The 22,978-nt window shown below is 38.8% G+C and overlaps 1 protein-coding gene across 10 annotated transcripts in view; it reads right to left on the bottom strand.

The window, feature by feature from the left end:
• The window catches only part of TRPM3 (transient receptor potential cation channel subfamily M member 3), a 376,067-nt gene that overhangs the window by 98,523 nt on the left and 254,566 nt on the right, over positions 1-22,978 (bottom strand). For all 10 annotated transcript variants that reach the window (XM_062641264.1, XM_062641255.1, XM_062641248.1 and 7 more), the window contains exons 5-6: positions 19,560-19,684; positions 13,112-13,283 (exon numbers count right to left, since the gene is read on the bottom strand). In XM_062641264.1, coding sequence (XP_062497248.1) covers positions 13,112-13,283; positions 19,560-19,684 — 297 coding nt within the window. The remainder of the gene's footprint in view (positions 1-13,111; positions 13,284-19,559; positions 19,685-22,978) is intronic.

Genomic DNA, 22,978 nt, shown 5'->3' on the forward strand with positions numbered 1-22,978 from the left:
GCAGGAACACATCCAGCACGAAAACAACCTCTAATTTGAGGCTAGTAAAACAAATTAAATGAGGCTAAAAAAGCCCAACTCATATAAACCTTAATTTATCATATATGAATAAGTTTCAGATTGAAATGTAACTCTTTCAATTATCTTGTAGATGTCTTTCTGAAACAAAATATTTTAAAAACAAAGGTGATTTTGGCTTCTCATTTTCTTTTGGAAGTGCTCCACGAATTTCAGCAAACAGATTTATTTTTTTTATTTTGTAATTTTCACTGTTCCCCATAAATAATTTTTGTTTAAAAAAACATAGTGTTTTATTAGCAAGGAGATAAAATTAGAAAGTACATTTCTAGAAGTGCCTCCCACTGTAAGTGAAGCTCAGGTTCATGACCATTTGAGGAACCTGAACATACATAAGTCTATGGGACCTGATGAGATCCACCCCAGAGTCCTGAGGGAATTGGCTGATGTAGCTGCCAAGCCATTCTACATGATATCTGAGAAGTTATAGGGGCCAGGCGAGGTCCTTGGTGACTGGAAAAATGGCAATATTGCACCCATCTTTAAAAAAGGGTAGAAAGGAGGATGCTGGGAACTACCAACCTGTCATCTCTGTGCCTGGGAAGATCATTGAACAGAGCCTTCTAGGATCTATGGTAAGGCACATGGAAGACAGGTGGGTGATTTGAGACAGTCAGCACAGCTTCACCAAGGGCAAGTCCTGCCTGACCAACCTAGAGGCCTTCTATGATGGAGTTACAACATCAGTGGACAAAAGAAGGGCTATGGATGTTGTCTATCTGGACTTGTGTAAAGCCTTTGACACAGTCCCCCACAACACCCTTCTCTCTAAACTGGAGAGAGATGGATTTGATAGGTGGACTGTTCGGTGGATGAGGAATTGGCTGGATGGCTGCATCCAGAGGGTAATGGTTAATGGTCCAATGCCTGGGTGGACACAAGTGACAAGTGGCATCCCTCAGGGGTCCACAGTGAGACCAGTACTCTTTCATATCTTGATCAATGACATAGACAAAGGGATTGAGTGCACCATCAGCAAGTTTGCAGACAACATGAAGCTGAGTGGTGCAGTCGACATGCCCAAGGGACAGGAAGCTATACAGCAGGACTTGGACAGGCTCAAAAGGTGGGCCCATGTGAACCTCATGAGGGTCAACGAGGCCAAGTGCAGAATCCTGAACCTTGGCTGGGGCAAACCCCCAGTATCAATACCAGCTGGGGAGTGAAGGGATTGATAGTCTCCCAGAGGAGAAGGACTTGGGGGTGCTGGTGGATGAAAGATTGGACATGAGCTGGCAGTGTGTGCTTGCAGCCCAGAAGGCTAACCGTATCTTGGGCTGCATCCAAAGGAGTGTGGCCAGCAGGTCAAGGGCGCTGACTCTGCCCATCTAGTTTGCTCTGGTAAGACCCCATATGGAGTTCTCAGTACAAACCAGATATGGACCTGTTGGACAGGGTCCAGAGAAGGGCCACAGAAATTATCATAAGGTTGAAGGACCCCTTCTGTGAGGAAAAGCTGACAGAGTTGGGGTTGTTCAGCCTGGAGAAGAGAAGACTACAGGGAGATGTTATTGCACCATTTCAGTTCTTAAAAGGGGCTTACAGGAAAGATGGGGAGAAATTTTTTTGTCAGTGCCTGTTGTGATAGGATGAGAGGTGATGGTTTTAAACTAAAAGATGGGAGATTCAGTCTGCACATGAGGAAAAATTTCTTTACAATGAGGGTGGTAAAGTACTAGAACAGGTTGCCCAGAGAGGTGGTAGATACTCATCCCTGGAGACATTCAAGGCCAGGCTGAAGGTCGTTCTGGACAACCTGGTCTAGTGGAAGATGCTCCTGCTCATTGCAGGGCGTTGGACTAGATGACCTTGGAGGCTCCCTTCCAACCTAAACCATTTTATGATTCTCTAGAAAAACTTCAGCGATTAGGAAGACACTAGCTGATGGACTTCTCTTTAACTGGTAATCAACGTACTTTATCCTTTTAGATCTGCTAGAAATGCAAGAGTCACGAATTCTCCACAACAGCTTGTGCATGCACAGTGTACAGTAATCTGCAAAAAATGGACTAGAAGTGTCTGATTTATCCACAGGGAGCCTCTTGTTTCAGCAACTTCATTCAGAAGGAGAATGTCAGGCTAGGAGGTGAGATGCTAAATTGAAAGGTAATACATTCCTTGCAAAGTCAAGGACAGCATCATTATAACGAGTTTGTTGCTTGAGTTGAGACTGTCGGAAAAGAAACAATGTTGAGATAAAACCATGCTGATGCAAAACTCACAGCACACATCCAGAAGATGTCAACTTTGTACCAAGCTTTAAAATATTTCAAGATGGTATAGATCTGATATCAAAATCAAAGATCTTCCTACTTATAATGGTCTCAGAATTTTTTCTGTGTTATTGAAAACAGTTTGTAAGTCAGAGATAATTTTTTTTTTTCTCAGATTTTCAAAGGAAATAATCAGATTGTATTCAAGAGCAGGTATGTATGAAACATCTCAAATTTTCACATGAATTTCTCATTTAATAACATCTGCATCTCACATACTGAGATCTTAGCATTTCCAATACATAAAAAAATAAAAGCCAGTATTTTATGACATAATTAATAGAATACAGACAAAACAGCGCTTTTTATTTTCATTTCATATCATGGTTTATCCAAAAAGAAGATGAATAGGACCGAAGACCTCGGAGTTAAAATCACTTCTCTGAGTCTCATCATTATCTTAATTTCTAAAAAAATAACTTCTATTTGGAGCATTTCAATAAGCATAGATCTTTTCAGGGCAAGACTAGATTGCTAAGTGTTTCACATTGTCAGCTACTATGGATATTGCTGGTGCAATATTGTAAATTAGACTGCAATATTGCAGAAAAGATTTATACAGTCAACCTAAAGCTTCATTACTGTGTTATTGCCTTTGTGGCCAGCAATAGAGCCAGTGAGAGACTTTCTGGCAATTGTGATTTCAGGAGAGTATCTACATACCAGAATATTTGTCCAGATGAGCATCAGTGGTAACTTGTAGGCCTTCATGTTAACAAATAATCCTATTTCCCCACAGACATAGGGGTAGTGCATGAATATGTAAGTTAAAACAGCAAACTAGAAGAAATGAATTCGGAAATGGAAGCAAAAAAAAAACCCTGCATAATGCCTTTGCTCTGTGAAAAGGGATTTTAAAAAATCTACCATGTTTTGCAGAAGCCCACTTTGTTTTCCCAGTTCTTGGAAAAAACATGAATATTTTATATTGTGAGTATATTTATAAATAATCTACAACTGTCTTATAAATTATTACTAATTCTTTTTATGAAGACCTAAACATGAGTAACCCACTTTTTTATAGACCAATAAGTGAATAAAATGCCTTGTTTACTACAGAATGCTTTTACTACTCATATTTTTAAGTGTGCTTATAGGAGTAACTGGGACATATGGGTATGTTGCATACTATTTCTAAGTTCACCCCTGAGATCAGGACAAATAAAACTAAAAGGCTCTAGTTCACTATCCTTGGCAGAAATATCTCTAATTTCTGCATCTTAACACTGGGTGACAGTAGGTGCATCTAAGCTGATATCCCAGTGGCCACCTCTTCTCTTTCATCAGGACAGACAAGTGGGTTCCCCTACATTCATTTTCTACCTGTAAATTTTGGCTGCAGAATTTGTTCATTATTTGGATTTGTTTGGGATGATGGGGCCTGTGGCTGTCCCAGTGGAGCAGGTACTGCATAGCGGTGGGTACAGAAGGGGTGTACAGCTGGAAATCTGTCACATTTCCCACGCAACATGCAGCTGTACAAGTTCTCCAGAAGCGGGATACAAAAGAAGAATTCAAGGCTTATGGTGGACATAAGGCAGTTACCATGGCCAAACACAGTGAGCCCAAGCTGTGCCAAAGAATGGGGAGAGTAAGCTTCCATGAACCTATGCACAATGAATGTGCAGTCAGCCTAACTTTCTGCTCTCTGTGCAGTGTAGAAACAGAATTCTCACCCTTCCTAGAAATCCTGAGCCTACTGCAGCTGTGTGCAGGGATGTATAAAGCAACACTGAGCTGGAATGACTCATCAGTTCATCATGAAATCAGGTATATTTGCATGATCAAGGGGCCTCTACAGTTTTGCATAGCACCACCCTCCAGGTCAACAGGTTACTAAACATTCCTCATACTAGATGTACTGCAGACAGTGGGGTACATAAATTAGCAGGTTTCTCCACTAATTATTACATCATAGGTTGTGTCATGCTTAACTGAGATAATGAGATAATGGACTCCTAGCAGTAGAAAGTTTCTATGACAGGCTTTAGATTTGCTTTAGGCCTCTAACTTGTGTTATGTCCTACAAAAGGTTTACCATTTGTGGGCAACAGCTACCTTTATACATGCAAAATTCTTTTAGAACAATAGCTTTTGCAAGAGGTAAAGTCTAGGCTCTTTTAGGAGCCAACCGACAGAGTAATAAAATAGAGGTCCAAAAATTTAAATCAACAACTATATATATCTTAGCGCGCCTGCAAGTGTTTGCAGCTGCACAGTATATACACTATTTTGCACAGGCGGTTTAGCATAAATGCCCTGTAGGTTTCCTGAAACTCAAATCTTTATATCCTTTCATGTGCAGAAGTAGAATTAATTTGCATGCAAAGTCAGATAATTTTAAGCTTTTCCTGTCACATGCAATTTTACATAATGAGGACCTTTGTTTCTTCCAGATTTTCCTGCCTTCATAGTATTTTGTTGTTGTTGTTGTTGTTTGGTTGGTTGTTTTTTTTTTGTTTGGTTTAAATGTTGTTCCAGCTGATGGAAAATGATGCTTCCCTATACAGAAGCTTTCCCAAAGATATTAAGAAATGATTCTCTTTGACCTTTGCTTTTCTAACTAGGTGCTGCTTAATCTGGATCATAGCTTCCTTTGCACATACGACTTCAGGAACTTTGTGCTACCCATACCTCTGAAGTTAAAAACTCCCTGAGTTTCAAGGTTATTTTGCTAGCCCTTTGCTGGTGCCTTTCTCCTCCCTGACAAGCTGCTGCTCTTGCTGGCCAGCAAGTACTTCTGTTGCTCTGAGGTACGACACAATCCCACTTTTAGTTGCAGCCTAGTCTATCACTTAAGGGCCCAGTTGTTGCTGGGTATCTGGCTTAAGCGTTAGTCACTGTAACAATAAATGTAAAGGCAAGTGGCCAGCACTGTAAAGCAAAATGGAATACGTTTTCTTTTTGAATACTGAAGGTAATCATCCCTCCCCTTACAGACGTGAGTCCTCATATACTTTCACACAGAACTGTATGATATGATGATCAAAACTAGAAACTTCAAAATACAAGTTTTTAGCAACTGGGCCCTGAAACTTGTTTTCAGAGGTTTGTTTAATCTTAACACAAATGAATTCTGAACTCATTTACTACAACTCTATTACCAATAGGTATCTTGATCCTCACTTTAATTTGGTAAATCCTAATCATTTTAGTTTGATTCTCACTGATTGTTACAAATGCCTGGGATGTGTAACAACTGAAATTAAACTAAGCTGCAATTGAAACCCATATTTATGAAAAGTAAATAAAAAATTCAAGAAATTATGAATTTATATATGTGACTCTACTAACTAGGATTAGAAACACCAATGCCACCCTGCACATGTGAGCCATTAATCCTTAAGCAAGTGCCAGTATAGCAATTCCTTAATTGTATCCAACAGATTATGTGTTTCTCATGTACAGGCTACTTACTCAACAGATGATGATACAATTCAGGATTGTTTATCAGGAGTGTTCAGTAGAAAATCCTATTTAACTCTCAGTGGAAGGCAAAGTGTTGTGAAGCTCAACAAGAATGTGCATGTGCTTATGATCTTTTTGACAGTTTTGAACTACATTTTGATAAAATCCGATCTTGATTTTAACCGAAGTATGTGAGATAAACTACAATTTCTGAGTGGAAATCAACTAATGGGCATTAATTAATGATTCACATTTGAAACATGGCAAAAATAGCGTATCTTTCTGGCTTATTTTTTGCAGAATATGAGGCTTATGTTGTCTTGAAAAACAAGTTGGAAGTTGGGAACTAAAAAAAAAAAAACAAAGCCATTAGAGCTCAAGAAGTCTTGTCTTAAAAGTCCAACTTCCAGGTCATTGCTATATTTCATAGGCCTAGCAGCATATGCAACAGCATGTTGCATCAGCAAAGGCTGAAAGAAACACACCACATAAACCCTGTGGCTTTCAGAAACATTTTGTGTAGCACTTGAATATCCTAGTATTTACACAGAATGAATAAACAATGAAATATGCTCTGGAATTTTAATAAGTAAAAATCCCCCCAGCATGAACTTAAAAGTTTGAGGAATGTCATTTTTAATTTCTGAACTAATATTTGCCTTACTGTAATGCAGAGTCAACAGATACTGTTTTTTTGGTTGTTAATAGAGTGTGTCTAACCACAGGGTAAGTGCTGCTCAAATAGATATAAAACAGTTTTGCATGTCCAGCAGTCTTTAAAAAAATTTGCACAGTATCACCTCTGGACATATATGTGGTTCTGCCTAATGTCCCAACTGCCTCAGAGGGGCTAAGTAATAACAGAGAACATCCTGAAACAACACATATCCTTCCTGTTAGGTTACACTGAAATAACATTACAGACTGTTGTGTGGTGTTTTTTTTTTCTGTTTTTTGTTTCTTGGTTGGTTGTTTTTTTTTTTTTTCTCCAGGCTATTATTTCTATTATTTTCAGCCTTCAGGCCCTTTTGGAAACACCTCCTGATGTGTATGAAACAATTTTGGCTAAAATATCAATACCAATAGCAAAGAGATTTGATCAACTGCATGTACCATAGATCTACAGCAAATCACAGCTGTAGTAATTTACCACCAGAACAATTACACTATTAACTACTAGAGTGAACATGACTGGACAGAGGGGAATGCAGCTTGCCTTCACAGGATGACGGAGAGAGATGCCACAACCAGCTCAAACTTACTTTCACATAGCTGCACTTCTGACAGTCAGCTCTCCCTTTTCCTCACCCCTTATCTCCAGTTTTTTCTCCAGACAGAACAGTAGCTACTATTTCAGATTGGACAAAGAGGAGACAGATATTTATTTTAATCCCTGAAAGGACTGTTCAATAATAAGAGGAGAGAAAAGGACCGATTTTTTTTTTTTTTTTTTGAGAAGGAGCCTGAACTCATTCTACCCTTTTCTGAACAACAGTTTTCTATTAAGTAGAATTAAGTAGAATTTCCATTTGTTTCGAGGCTTCATTACATGCCCTATATTTAGAGAAACCAAAGTGATCCGGTAAGTCAGTACAACAACTTCTAAGAATATTTGCTTCTTCTCAAATTTAAAGGATTGTGTGTGACAGGATGAAACAGAGCTCACAACCATGGGACTTATTTTTGGTTTTCAATTTATTATTTTACTTTTTGTCTACCATAGACTCATTGAATTTCATCTGCTATAATTTCCTTTTTCCATGCTTCCCAACCCCATTGAAAAATTTACTATTATGAATTTTATTTTGTCCAGTTTTATTGTTTCTTTTGTGATTTTCATTCATTCTCTTTGTTCCCCTTGTTATGGTCACTTCCATTCTGCTTTCTCATCTTTCAGATTTCCTTTTTAGTGTCCTTTAGTATCCTTTTAGGTATCACTTTCACTTCCTCTCAGTCTTCATGTGTCTAATCTATAATCCCCTTTTATCTCCTCTATTTTTAATTCTCTTTACTAAGGGTATGATTACATTTCATGTGCCCCAGCCTGTTCTCCTTTCTCTTCTCCCTCATCTCAGTACTTTCACTCTCATATTTATTTGTCCAGTGTTCCTTCCTCATTTGTGTAAATCCACCTAGTGATGTATCTGCCATCCTGCCAGATGTGGCATTGACAAATATGTGGACTTGACACCTGGACCGTATGTTCATTTAATATTGGACTGTTCCTAAAATACTCTGCAAATAAAAACAAAGATAGTAACAGGTAAAAAATGATGAAAAATTTGTGGTATCTTATTTTGATTTTTATACCTGTTTTTGCAAGAGGACAAATTTTAGAGTCCTCAGAATAGGCAAGACATTGGAGCAATCTATGTAAGACTAAACACTGGGATTTGTGAGCTTCACAAGCCCATAGCAACCCACTTGGTTACTTTCTACAGGATGGCAATATATTGTTCAAAGCTGACATTTCAAGTCACATCCACAAGAACCTTTATGGATTGCAGTTAAAACTTAACCTATCTGTCCTAGCAGTGAACTGTTTACTAGGGCAGCAGTACAGGACCCAACTGGTTTCACTCTTCTTGAAATATCAGCTGTAGGTAATGGCCTAGAAGACTCAGGAGCAGCTATAGTTTCAGTAATTTTCACAGTGTGTCTAGTCTTCCTTGGTACTTTTCCCTTTGGATGTGAATATGTGAATACCACATACTGTAGTCAGCGCTTCAGAAAGTTATCACAATAACATAACCAGCTTCTACTACCTCAAATTTCATATTGAGGAGCCTTTCCTTTTCATATTTTGCATATTTTTCAATATATTTGACACTATATAATCTCAGAAAATGATCCCTTGCTCACCTGTTCTAGAAAACTACAACAGCTGAAATACAGAACAGCACAAATTTTGCTAAAAAGGATAATAATTTCTGATTCTTAGTTTTACATCTGTGTCCTGATTTTTGTAGTGAATTCAATAAATCTAAAACATCCAAATATTACAGAGCTTAAATTACCTGTGTTGGTTCATTTGTACATCAATCGTATGAAACCGCATATGCTTTCCATAAACTTATCTATTGAAAGTCAAGTCCATGCGAGGAATTTATGAACCCACTTGCACTCAATCAACTGCGTATTTATCTGTGTTCAAGAACACTTTTTAAGAGCATGCTCTTTCTCAGCCCTTTCTGCGGTATATTTATCACCAGCGCCTGATCCACCAACATCATGATGCTTTTGATGAAAAGCCCCAAGTTTCCAATCTCTAACAAAATCTGAAATGAATCAAGGTTCAAACACTTATGAGTTTTATGCATATTTCACAGAACTTAAACTTGCAGCCATCTTCCTCTCCTAAAAAGAAGTCTGTACCTACATCTTTCTAGCTATGTAGTTATGAAAATGCATCTAGGGTTGCACAGAATATGAAGGAAAAATCTGAAGCAAATGACAATTCTAATGCATTTGATGATGGTGCAATGGTCAGAGAAGATGCCAGTGATGACAGTTGAACGTCCCTTTGCCGTCCCAGCCCCCTTCATATATTCTCAGGCATAGGATGACAAAGGGAAGTCCACGGGTCACATGAACAGATACTGTTGACATATTACACTGTCCAAATTGCCTTCTCTACCCAATCATTCTACTTAATCAATTCCTCACTTGGAGGTAATTCCTTTCTTGTAGGCCTACCAAAACTCAACTGTATCCACTAACACTATAAAGAAGAAAGATTAAATACAAGGAACAAAGGAACCAATGCCTGTGGTCTGTCTGTTTTCAAAAAGCATACTGTAGAGGCAGAGCAAACCTTCAGCACCAAACAGCATGTTTAAATTAAGAACATTGCAGATTGATAGTGAACAGTAATATTCCACATGAAATCCTACATGGTCTAGGACATAATTCTTCCAAGTGTGTACTTATCAAAAGAAGAGTAAGAATATCACAAGGTGGAGCTTCACAGCCTAAGGTAATCTTTGTAAGAAACACCAGCATACTTGGTGCGTGGAACTGACTGAGCAATGCAGAGTGATTCTTGGGCAAAATACAGAGGTTTGTTTAGTTTTGTTTGTTACGCTATGCTATGCTACACTATGCACCACGTTCATATTCTGATTCTGCTGATAGATGATTATACATGTCCTTCTAAAGAAAAACTTAAAACATTTCTAATTAATTCACAATCTTTTTAATTCAAATTAAAAACTTTTGTAAAGGCTACACATGATCATCTCAAGTAAAAACCAATTTCTGTCTTTGTCTTTCTCCACTGCTCCAGTAAGATTATTCATATGAAGGAAAGTAGACATTTATGATGGGAGTGATAGCAATCATATTGTAAGCTTTTTAAGTATTTGAGAATATTTCAGTTAGAACAGTTCAGTTAGTAGCAACAACTATACAGGACAAGGGGTAATGGGTTAAAACTTAAACAGGGGAAGTTTAGGTTGGATATAAGAAGGAAATTCTTTCCTGTTAGGGTGGTGAGGCACTGGAATAGGTTGCCCAGGGAGGTTGTGAATGCTCCATCCCTGGCAGTATTCAAGACCAGGCTGGACGAGGCCTTGGGTGATATGATTTAGTGTAAGGTGTCCCTGCCCACAGCAGAGGGTTTGGAACTAGATGATCTTAAGGTCCTTTCCAACCCTAACTATTCTATGATTCTATGATTCTATACCACATGAACTGAAGGCCTTAATGCAAGCAGGAGGAAAGGAAAAAGGAAAGGAAGGGAAGGGAAAGGAAGGGAAGGGAAGGGAAGGGAAGGGAAGGGGAAAGGAAGGGAAGAGGAAGGGAAGGGAAGGGAAGGGAAGGGAAGGGAAGGGAAGGGAAGGGAAGGGAAGGGAAGGGAAGGGAAGGGAAGGGAAGGGAAGGGAAGGGAAGGGAAGGGAAGGGAAGGGAAGGGAAGGGAAGGGAAGGGAAGGGAAGGGAAGGGAAGGGAAGGGAAGGGAAGGGAAGGCAAGGCAAGGCAAGGGAAGGCAAGGGAAGGCAAGGGAAGGCAAGGGAAGGCAAGGGAAGGCAAGGGAAGGCAAGGAAAGGGAAAAGCTTGTTCTGCATGAACTTCAAATGTTTCCTTTTGATATTGAAATAGTTTTAGAAAAGTTCATCTTACTTTCAGCATTTCTTACTACAAAATGATGCAATTCAAAACCATGAATTTGAGACATCTTGTGGCTTACTGTGAGGTTGCTGGTGTGTGTTAAAATAGTCTTCACTTGTGAAAATAAGGAAGACCTGCCTTGGACATTGAACCATCAAACTGACCTCTAGCTAAATGCACAATGGAGTTACTTTGTCCTGAGCCTGCCAACTCAGACTGAGCCACAAATACAACTGTACCCTCTGTTTCCCTGGAAAGCATTTTTTAATTCCTGAATATTTGCTGTGGACAAAATAAGAGCTATGGGAGCTGTAAAAGCTGAAAAGATAAAGTGGAATCAGAATGTCAATGAAATCTATGCTCTAGTCTACACAGGGGGGCATAAGGCAAGCTTTTTATCATTATCATTTAATAGTACACTCATTCAGGAAATTAGACACTGCTGAATGACAGAGAGTGATGCCATATTAGGAACAAAACTAGCTGAGTCTTTCAGAATTGTCTGGCATATCTAATGACCTGATTTAATCTTAAATTTTATAAAAGAGACTGCCACTGTCCTAGTCTATTTGAAGGGAATACAGTTTTGTTTGTCTTTAATATGCGAGATTGAAATTTTCCTTTGTGAATAGTGTGTGATCCCTAATATTCAGAAGAGAGAACTGCACTGGAGAAAGACAGCTGAAGCAAAGGAATGTAAATAAGACAAAATGACAAGCCTACCATGTAAAAGTCAGGCAGGCTTAAAAATAAGAATAAAATCTGCTTTCAGCACTATTGTCCAGGGATAGGGGGTGAAATAAGAAGTTACCGTTTATTTGGTTTTCTTGCCCTCTGCTCCTTTGTTTGGTGATTACCTAAAAATTGTACCTTTTCCCAGCTCTCCAGCAAACAAAAGTCTGATGCTGTCAGTATCCTTCCCCACCCCATATGCTTACTACTGGAAAATGGGAATGACACACACATGGTTGCACACACTCCTGTCTGGATGAAGATGCCCTTATGGCAGTGCCTCTATATAGAGAGGGTGAAGGATCTCCATTGCTCTGATAGAAAAGAGGGTAAGCAAAGGCACCTGAAAGTGACCATCTGTTTGGCTGACCCAACAGGACATGTGGTAACTACTCTCATCCATATGGTCACCTTTCCATTAACTATAGGCCGACCAGGACTCAGTCACCTTCTTATAAAACAAAGGAAAACAAAATGTGGCAGACACATTCCGGATGTAACTGAACCAAGACATACAAATCTTACCAGCAACCCTGCCTCTTAACAGCTCTCTCACATAAGTATTTTGAAGAAGTGCTGTGAGACCAAAGTGGTTTTAGTTTATAAGAGAGTGAGATTTTGAAGGAAGAGGTTAAATGAAGATAGAGTGCCTCAGAGAAAAGGGAAGAGAGAAGGAAAACAGATACTGCTGGCAGGTGAGGAGAGAATGATGCAGACAGAAACCAGAAAAGAGAAATCGTTCATTTTTTTTGTAGGTGTTTGCAGAGGACAGGCAAGAATTTGACTTGAATCATCAAAGTTTGAAGGTTTATCCATCAACTGCTTTTCAGCAGATAAGCCTCTTGTCCAAAACTGAATTATGCTAAATCTCTCTAAAGAAATTTATTTTTTAAAATTAAGATTTCCCCAATAAAATATTGTGCTGTAAACTACAAAATCTCACATATTTCCTATAAATGTTCTCAAAATGATTATTATTTCTGACACAGCTTCCTACAGTTTGATTACTTCATGTATGCCATTTTAAAATGTGAATTTTTGTTGCTGGTCAACCTAGGATTAGATCATACTATCTCAAACTGCAGGATTTTATATAACTCTGCGCACTTAAACCACCTCTCATCCAATATGCAAAGTACCATAAAAAGCTCTTCCTTCCTTTTTGCCACCCTTTTCTCTACCTTTACTAATTCCACTCTTTACAAAATGTAGGGAACAGAACTGTACAATGTTTTAGGGAGTTGGGGGTAGCAAAGACCTAAGCTAAACCTGAAGAGCCTTGACAAACATTGTTTGAAACTTATTGGAAACAAAATCAGCTATTTGTGCTGTGCCCAGATTCTAAAATAAAATTTTACTATCTTTGTTGAGCACTATTTGCTTTTATTAGCTCATGCTCACCACTTTAGACAGTAGAACTACTTCCCAAAATACACAGACCTTATTGCTTATTTAAACTCATAGTGTCTTTGATATAATTGCAATAGAAGAATACAAATAGAATGTTACTCACTCGTATTTATCTTCTGAAGTGAAATGTGCTTTTCCAGCTGTCTACGAAGTTTCACCTCGGCTCCATATTTACCAGTAGTCCCATTGTCAGCCAAAATAAAATGAGAATGCATACTGTTGAGCACTGTCAACTTACTCATGGGATTGGACATCGTCTGGTATGGCCGGACCACCTGCATTTTAGAACCAGAGGAGAAAAAAATGTACTAAACAGAAAAGACTCTCTGTACTAAACCAATTATGAGCTGCCAGCTGACAAGATGATACAAAAGAAAAAAATAAAAATCGCTTAAGTACTACACTCAAGCTTGGCTGTCTTCTATGTGTAAAGTAGAAAATAACCTTAGTATTTAGACCAGTGTGGCCACACCCTGTAAACACTGGCCTTTTAGATGCAGACACTATTTAAAGGGTTTTCCATAGTAATCTGTTTCAGTACCATCAATGACCACTGTTTCAGTGTCAAGTCAGGCTAACAGTCAGTCCTCCAAAGGTCTAACTACACACACATTGTACATCCTGTCTTTCAGTAGTGTTGCCATAAATCCTCACCTCATCTGACTGAAATCTTTGATTCTTCCTTCGCAAACCCTACCAAGCACAATGTCCCGTTCTAGCCCATTCACAGCCATCAACACAGGAGGTCCTTTGCATACACATCAACAGAGGTGTCTTGGAAGCTCTTGGAGAGATGTACATGCATTATTATGCCACATTTTCAATTTCCTTATAAAAAACTACTGGCTCATTTAAGAATGGTATAGTATAAAGGCAGTTGCTGGCATTCACAACAGCTTTAGAAAGATTCATTCAATAGAAAATTTGCTACACTTCCTTTAATTTGTTTTCATCATGAGAAACTCTTCTACCGGCAGTACCTTGTTGCCTCTAGACAGGCAAAATAATAGCACTGCATCTCATTTGGCTGTTAGCTGTCATAGTGGGTATCCCATGACATAAGAAAGGCTAACTGCATTGTTGTCGCAAAAGCACTGGTGCCATGTCGAGGGATCCTGGTTGATTATTCAAAGACATTTGCTAGAAATGCATTGTTTATGTATGGCTTGTCTTTTCAGAACGACATAACTCCTGAAGATTTGTAAAATGAAGTCCCAGCTGAGGACCAAGAGGCAGATGGCCAACAGCAAGGCAGTGCACTCCACTGTGAGAACAGGTGATAGCCTTGGCTCAAGTTTCTTTTATCCTGTTTCTTTTGGTGCCCCATTCATAAAACATTTATTTTGCAGGCATATATAGCTTAGCAAATATCAATATGTAGCTGGAATATGTTCATTAACTAGCTTCTGAAGATATAGAAATCATGTGTCCCATGCCACAGTCAGAAAGAAAAAATAGGCTCTTCCACACACACCTAAAAACAAATAAAATCAAACTAAAACAGTTACAGATTTTTTGAACTAATACCTGCCTCATCTCTCAATAATGTAATGGGCAGAGGTCAGCATGATCTAATAGAAGAGGAATGACTTGAGTTGCTCATTCATTGTATGATTACAAGCTGCTGTGTATGCAATCCTATTGACAGATTCTGGTTTGTGCCCAAGAGCCACAGCTCAAAACTTCGCAATGGTGACAGCTTGACCTGCAATTCTTTGGTGCTGCAGCACCAACGACTCCACACACTGACTTAGAAAAGCTGCTGCAGGGCAGACTAGAAGGCTATGCTTTGGTTCTGTGTCTGCTGTTTAGCTACAAGGTGAATCTTAAATGCTATAGATGTGAAATGAAAATACAATCATTTTCAATTGAACTGTTCACAGCATGCGCAATTCAACAGCTGAAATACATTTTTTTAAATAACAAATTTCACAAACCACACTGTCAGACTGTTTTCCTGATTAAAGGATAAGCAAAATCTTCAGGAAGGCAAGAAAATACCAGGCTTTGATGCTGTTTCCTTGAGGTGAATTGCTTTTCCACAACACTCAGCAGATTTTCAATTTCTCACTCTTGCAGTTCCCATTCCTTTGTTCTTTTCAGTCCCTTACAATTTACAGGTAAGTTTAAAGGTTGGGAAAACTTTGACTTTAATGTGCTCTCATCCTCCTTCTGCATTGACAAGAGGGAATAATGTCCCCTGGCATGCCTCTCTGCAGAGTTGAAAGGCAGCATTTGTGTTCAAGACAACCCCTCTAAACATAGGTTAATGAATGTGACAGCAGCCATGCTTTGAAGCAGGGAAGCTGTTGTTCAAATTAAGCCTTCTTCACAGCCTTACTGTTCTGGGGTACACCAGAGAATAGAGTAGTTCTTGGTTTAATTTAGAGGATCCTGGAAGCATGATGGTCCAAATTCCCTGTGTATGCTACAAATATGCTAGTCCTCAGCTTTGCCCCAGGCATGCTTCCTACCTTGTAGCTTGCAATGAGATAGCTGAATTTCTTTTCATCTCAGCTTTCCTTATTGTAATTATTTCCAGACCCAGCCTGCAACGGGACACTGAAATTTTGACACTGATAAAAGGTAAAGCGAAACAAACCTGTGAACTATTTATAATTATTTGTAATCTTTTCTTTTTTTTTTCTTTTTTTTTTTTTCCCAGCAATTTGATTTGTTTTTAAAGAATAACATCTTTCTGGAAGGAACTGAAAAGTAGCTACCAAAATCAAGTCAAAATTGGTAACAGCAAATCCAGTGACAATAATATATATGTGTACACATGTCGGCTCTTCCTATCATTGTGAAGCAGAATTCACCAAGCGTTGGATTGTTCACACACTAATAGGGAATGTGAGGTGAGATTAGACTGTCGTGAGAAAGGTTAGTTTTACCCCACTGATGCTGTGTTGTTGCAATAGTAATCCCGCTCAGTACGAGAGGAACCGCAATGTCAGACCCCTGGCGCATGCGCTTGGCTGAGGAGCCACTGGCGCGAGGCTGCCATCTGCGGGCTTATGACTGAACGCCTCTAAGAACCCGCCTAGACACTTGTTGTGCTATTGCATCATTGGTCGCTTGTGATTGACCCAGGAGATGACAGTCTTGTTCATAATGCGTGGGTGAAGGTCTAACCGAATTCGTTAGCAAAGACAGGCCTTCCTCACAGGAGGAGGAAAACTCCTATCTTCACACCCGGGCTGATGGAGCTCATCTAGCCTTGTATGGTCTTCCATTAAAGAGAAGGTCACTCTTACAAAACCTACGACCTGTGGACTTCACTGTCACCGTCCTAGCTAGCTAGGCCGTGGCAGTTAAACCTCAGGTGTAAAGGGTAGGGCCAGTTCTGTGCAAGCTGCGCTCCACCTAAAAAATCCACTGCACAGGCTGGAAGGGCTCACTCTCACCTGTCTCTATGGACGGGACAGGGCCGAAATGGTAGGGGACAAGGTGCATGGGTAGCTGCAGATCCAACCTTGCATGCAGGCAGACCAGCGCATGGGTAGCTCGAGATCGCTCAGGAGATGACAGTCCTGATTGGATACTCCCTGATTGCCTAAGCGCCCTTTTTTCCAACCAGATTTGTATATCCCATTTGCCCTTGGTCATCGTGCTTGTAGTAAGCGTGGTTAAAGCCCTTCCCAAATCCTCACTCACGAAGCCAAGCCATCAATATAATATTATATTATATATAAGTAATATATACTTAGTGATTACTTGAGGACTAAACAGATCCTGAAAAGAAAGATGTGCATGCTATAAAGACTCCCAAAGTGCACTCTTTTAAAGGGAAGAATGGCTGTGTATGTTGGGAGAAACTTGTTTATAATCCAAGTTTTCTACAAGACTGAGAGAGCTATCTTACTTTCTCAGTTCTTCTATCAGAAAATTGGAAGTAAGGTAACTAACTACCTTTCCCTTGTGTGCTTTGTTTTTAAATTAGAATCTAAGTGTGTTGAGAGGAGCACTATTTTCTGCTATATTGCTTTTACAGTAGAGGAGTAAGATGGGTCTCTTTAGGGATCTTTAACCATCATAATATAACAAATGGCAGACAACAGTAATATTTTGCTTAGCTCAGCCAATTCTCTTTATGGCTCTGAGGAAAGCCCTTAGGATTCCTGAGGCCTGACTGATTCAGATGGACTGGTAAATGTAATAAAACTCCTCAGCTATGACTTCAAAATCTATACAGGCAAGACAAGGGCTGGTGCATTAGCAGAAGCACAGCTCTGCTGAGCATGCCTGACTTGCCACGAGGTGCAAGGAGGCAACATGCACTGGGTCATGTGAAACAGCAATAACTCCCGCCTCTTTTTCTCCCTCCCCAAATCCCATGACTAAGACAATTTTCTGTATATGCCTGATGCTGGAAGAGTATGTTTTGACAACTCTTCACTTTTGATCATAACTTAACTAGACATAGTGCATATAGGCATAAAGCCACACTGACGCTGGAGTTTGACAAGCCTTTTACTATTGGTTGACTTTTCCCCCCACCCTGCATAATCCTTTGTGGTCTTTGTTTCTTGCTTAATGATGATTCATTTTACATGCTTTGGTACTATTTATATTTCCCCTTCTTGGTTCATTTCACAGCATTGACCTCTAATGAGCCAGTCAATACAGTACACTTTGATTTTTAAAAAGCTTTCAAAAAGCTTCCTCACCAAATGTTTCTGAAGAAAATGCACACACAGGATAAGAGGGAAAGTCTTTTGAGGTATTAGTATCTGGGAAAAACTGAGGGGAAGGGAGAGAAAACATTAAGGAGGAAAAAATTAATTTTTGCAAAGACTGTTACTATGAAGATTTACTCACACAAGTAGTCTACCTCAAGCTGCATCACGTTCTGTTCAACAGAGTTGTAAGAGATTCCAGGTTAAGAAGAGTGTGAAAAGCTATGGACTATGAAGAGTTAAAAAAAGTCTTCATAAAACAGCCTGAGTAGGCTATAAAATGGAAGTTGAAATTTAATATTGGTAAGCATAAAGCAGTATCATTATATGTGCATTAAAGATGAATAAAACCAGAAGTGCTTCAGCATTACATCATGCTATTGATCAATCATTTTATGAAAATAATTGGGGCCAGGAGGCTTGGTGGAAAAACTTCAATTTTGTCTATCACAGATACATTTCAGAACTATTTAGAGATGAACCTGTAATTGTAATCCTACTGATATAATTGTGGCTGCCTTAATGAAGACTATCCAAATTTGTTTTCTTTATGCATTTTTAAACTTTTGTCACTTTCTGTTTGATGATCAAGTTTGCCTTCAACTTCTTGGCTTCCTGTTAAATTGAAGGATATTTAAAGGAAAAAGTGTCTTAATGTAACAAGAAACTGGGGGGGGGGGGGGGGGGGGGGGGGCTGTTCCATTTGGATGGAACAGCTGAGAAACTGTTTTCTTAATCAATTTCTTTCTGTAAGAGAGCTCCTTTAACAGGTGGTGACTAGCTGTGAACAGAGGCTGCTAGTTTTCGAACAGGTTGAACTAACTAATGGAGAAATTAAAAAGTCCCAAAATTCACAACTAATTTGATGTACTTTCTTGTCTTCTTTCTTCCTACGAAGCTTCCAGAACTCTATGCATAGTCAGTAAAGACTGCTTATTTGAAATTGATGTGTACATTAGGTAACAAGACACACCTCATCTTTGCAGTTATCTATTTCTGCTGGTCATTTCTTTGCACTGCATCTTAGATGAGTTTATTAGTGACTCAGAATTGCTGCTGCAAAGTCCTGTCTGTATATATTGGTAATCCTATTATACAAGCACTGGTGGTATTAAAAGTAGAAAACCCCATGCTAATACAATTCCCTCTAATGGCTGTACTTTAGCAGTGAATTGCAGTGAATTCCAGTCGGATCAATTTCTTCATACTCATTGTAATTCCTTCTGACATAACTGATAATTGAATGTTCTTCCCCACCTGAGCTTGCTAATGGATGAACATCCAGAGAAGAATATTGTAGTGTAATGTAGACAAGAAAAACATTCATTATGCAGAATGAAGCCTATGTCTCTTTTCCACTCAAGTTATCCCACTGGTTCTCAGGAAGATTGTTTGTGAATGAACTAGAGGTGAGGGTTAAAAAATAGGGTTCATAGAAGCTTTAGGTAACATATAACCAGCATAAGTAAACTGCATATGTACTTAAAATAGGAGAGGTTAATCTTTCTGAGTGATCATATAGGTTTAAAAAAGAACACATTATGGTACTGTTTCAAAATGAATCAGACTTTAAGCTTTGCAATCAGTGTTTTCTTAGGCACTTTTCAGGGTCATAGCGTTCTAAGAAGGAAACTTCAATGTATTTTCAATGAACTTTTTAACAAACTTTCTTTATAATTTAGTTTTAATGACTGTACATTGTGGGATTTTTTACTGTTCCTAAGTCAAAATGGGTATCAACCATAATGGAAAGCCTGTATATATACTGATTTTTTGCTGCAGATGTAATTCTATGTGAGGGACGGAGAGGAGAGGAAAAACAACTGGAAGACTTATACAGACTGGGGTGATCTATGTCCATATAGGGCTTACATCTTTGCCAATCAGATCCTCTTGATTTTCCACAATCCCCCAGGGAGCGATACCAATGGTGCAGATCTTCCCTCTAGATTTTGAGGCATGATCTTTCAGTGCATCTCCAACATGCCGAATGACTCCTGGGGAAGAAACAGCATAGAGCAAAAATCCATAATTATGACCTTTTTGTTCATTATGGTATGGACTTAGTATGGATTTAGTACAGAATTCTTTTTTAGGAAACACCCGTGCATGCACTTACAATTAAGGAAAGCCATGAATATACTCCTGTTGATTATTATTACTGTAACATTGTAAGTCTATTTTACCTAATCTAAAAAATATTAAATGAAGTAGAAAGAAAAAAATTACACAGCTCTAGGGACAGGAATAGAAATGTTGACAGCTGACTGTAACTTGTTTATCTGCACTTGTCTTCACAAATATATATGCACATGTAAGCATTTGCATCCTTCCCTAACACAGAAAGAAGCACAAGAATTACACCCTCCTTCCATCCTGCAAAAAAGAAAAAAAAAAAGTATGGCACATAAATGTTCCCTTCTGTCTGACTAAGGGATGTAAATGTGAAAACATCATTACACTACCCTGTGGTGAGCTAGTCTACCATTCTTTCCAAACAAAGTCACCTGACATAGCTTCCAGCAGGGTATTAGAAGCCGCCTGAGGATCAGCGAGAAAACAAAAATTAGCACAGAAAGAATGACTGTGCCAGCTCTTTTCCAAGTGCTTTCTGAGAATGCTTCTTGCATGCTTTAGGACAGCTTTGTCACTGTTTCAGTGGCATCTCTTTGCAGCAGACAAGTGTCATTCCCCTTTCTTTTTCATAAAATACTTTTTTTAGCTGTGTATCAATAACTATTTTTGTGATGTGGCTGCACTGAAACAAAACTGTGGATTGGCTGTGGATGCTATCTGTAACTCAGTTCTGTGTTTGCTTCTTGTTCGAAGTCCACACTTTCAAGATGACTAGATTAGACTTAACAACAGTCACACAATAGGTGTGTTTTTAGCTGTAGTTTTTCTGCACTGTAAATGAACCATGTAAGAAAACACAACTTACTGTTTAAGTCCAGGAGTCTAATTTCCTTCTTGTGGTGGAAAAGTAAGAAAAAAAACCCAACCAAACCTGTACCTGCAATCAAGTATGAATTAATCTACGATCCAGAAACCCAAAGGATTCAAAACAGAAAATCTCTCTTGACTATGAAAACATTCTGCAGCTTAGAATCATAAGCTTTCTGCCTGACATGAATATTCAGAACAATTTGTTTAAGTTACTGAACAGTCATGTATGCACCATTCCTATCAGATCACTGATTCTCAGTCCAACAGCAGTAATTCAGAATTTTTCAATTATACTTTTCCGTAAGAGAAATCTGATTTAAAAATTCATCATCAACAAAAAAGCCTGTACTCAGAACGTTCCAATTTGTGTGATTTCACATAGAGATAAAACACTTAATTTTCACCTACACAGTTTGAAAACCTAGCCCCAGAGCAATAAACTGCTGTCCTCCAGAAATCAAAACCAGAAATGAAGTATCACTGGTGATGCAGAACTGCTTCTGGAACTTCATGTTTTTAAAATGACACTCAGCAACTTCAGCTTTATTGTTTTATTTAGGTAATTTTTGATTACAGGGAAAAAAATCCTTTTCAGCTGTAAATATGTGTACTTCCCTGATTCATTTGTATTGTTTCATCATTTGCAACTATGATGATATAAGAAATGGTATGAAGCAGATGTGCATTTGCCAAATGCATGTTACAGTCAGCCTTTGTTTACAAGATTTCTGTAGTCTGATTTCCACAGTTCCTATGGTAATCCACTGCAATAAGCATACATTATCTACAGTTTTCTAATCTGCTTTTAACTTAAAATTTATATCTGCCATCTTCAGTACACTACTATGTCAGCTAACATAACTATTAACATCACAGTATACAGGTTAACATTTAACCTGACTTTCTTGCTTGTTCTGCAGAGATATGGGGGATATTCTACATATGTGACACTCCAGAAGCTATGCCTTTTTTCTGCTATTTATACTGGTACTGTGATAAAACTGAATATAGTTTTGTCATGGTTTAAGCCCAGCCGGTAAATCAGAACCACACAGCCATTCAATCACTTCCCCCTTTTTCCCCCCTGCTCCCAGGAGGATGGGGACGAGAATCAAAAGAATGTCATTCCCACAGGTTGAGATAAAAACAGTCCAAGAACTAAAGTATAATACAAAACTACTACTACTACCATCAATAATAATAATGATAAGAGAAAAAACAAGGGGAGAGAATATAAAACTAAAAAGGGAAAAATACCCACAATAAACATAAGTGATGCACAATACAGTTGCTCAACACGTGCTGCCTGATACCCAGCCTGACCCAAGAGTGATCTGGGCCTTCCCGGTAACCCACCCGGTTTATATACTGGGCATGATGTGCTGTGGTATGGAATACCCCTTTCACTAGTTTGGGTCTGGTGTCCTGTCTCTGCTTCCTTCCAGCTTCTTGTGCCCCTCCTCACCGGCAGAGTGTGAGAGACTCAAAAGTCCTTGACCAGCGTGAGAGCTACTTAGCAACAGCTAAAACATCAGTGTGTTATCAGCGTTGTTCCCAGACTAAAGTCAAAACACAGCACTGCACCAGCTACTAGGAAGGAGAAAAATAACTGTTACAGCTGAACCAGGACAAGTGTTAAATTTGATGTGCTTTGGAAACTAAAAAGCCCAAGACTCCTATTAAGCATTCATATGCAAATATGTAGGAGCTGACCTAAAATCCACTAAATATAATGTCTGATAGAGTGATTACAATATTTTCCATAGACAACAAGAAGATACAGTCTGTGCAATTAGTAAATTAATAAATTATAGCTTTGTTACTGCAGCAAATGAGAATAACATAAGAATCTACTAATACCTGTCCCAGCTCAAAACTTTTTGCATTTATCTCTAGCAGAACTGTTTGACTTTCTCCTGAATCTGTCCTTCTTTCTGCCTCTTCCAGGGAGGGTAAATGGGAAGCCACTGCTCAACCTTTTCTATCTGGGGAACCATATTTTGCAACTTATTCCCAAAACCTTCATGCTTTTTCCCAGCAGAGCTGGGCCAGCTGCTATCTTGGGTCACTAGGACACCCATCTAGGATGTTACAGATGTTCTTTGAGTACAAATGGTGAAGTTATTGTTCCTGCTGCAGGGGCAATAGAAAAAAAAAATAAAATAGGTCAAGCTGTCTACAAGAAAGGGAAAAAAAAAAAAAAAGTGATACTTCACAATAAAGCTTTCTACCACATCCACAACACAGAATCTTTCTTCTTTTCATGTTTCAGATCATCTTATAAGATAAAATAGAGGTCTTTTCTGGATGAGTGTTTTTTCCATTTTATGTAATAAGAGTTCGAC

The sequence above is a fragment of the Pezoporus occidentalis genome, unplaced genomic scaffold (assembly GCF_034315485.1).
Source record: "Pezoporus occidentalis ecotype Australia unplaced genomic scaffold, CSIRO_AGI_Poc_V1 ctg117, whole genome shotgun sequence".
In the NCBI taxonomy this organism is placed as follows: domain Eukaryota; kingdom Metazoa; phylum Chordata; class Aves; order Psittaciformes; family Psittacidae; genus Pezoporus; species Pezoporus occidentalis.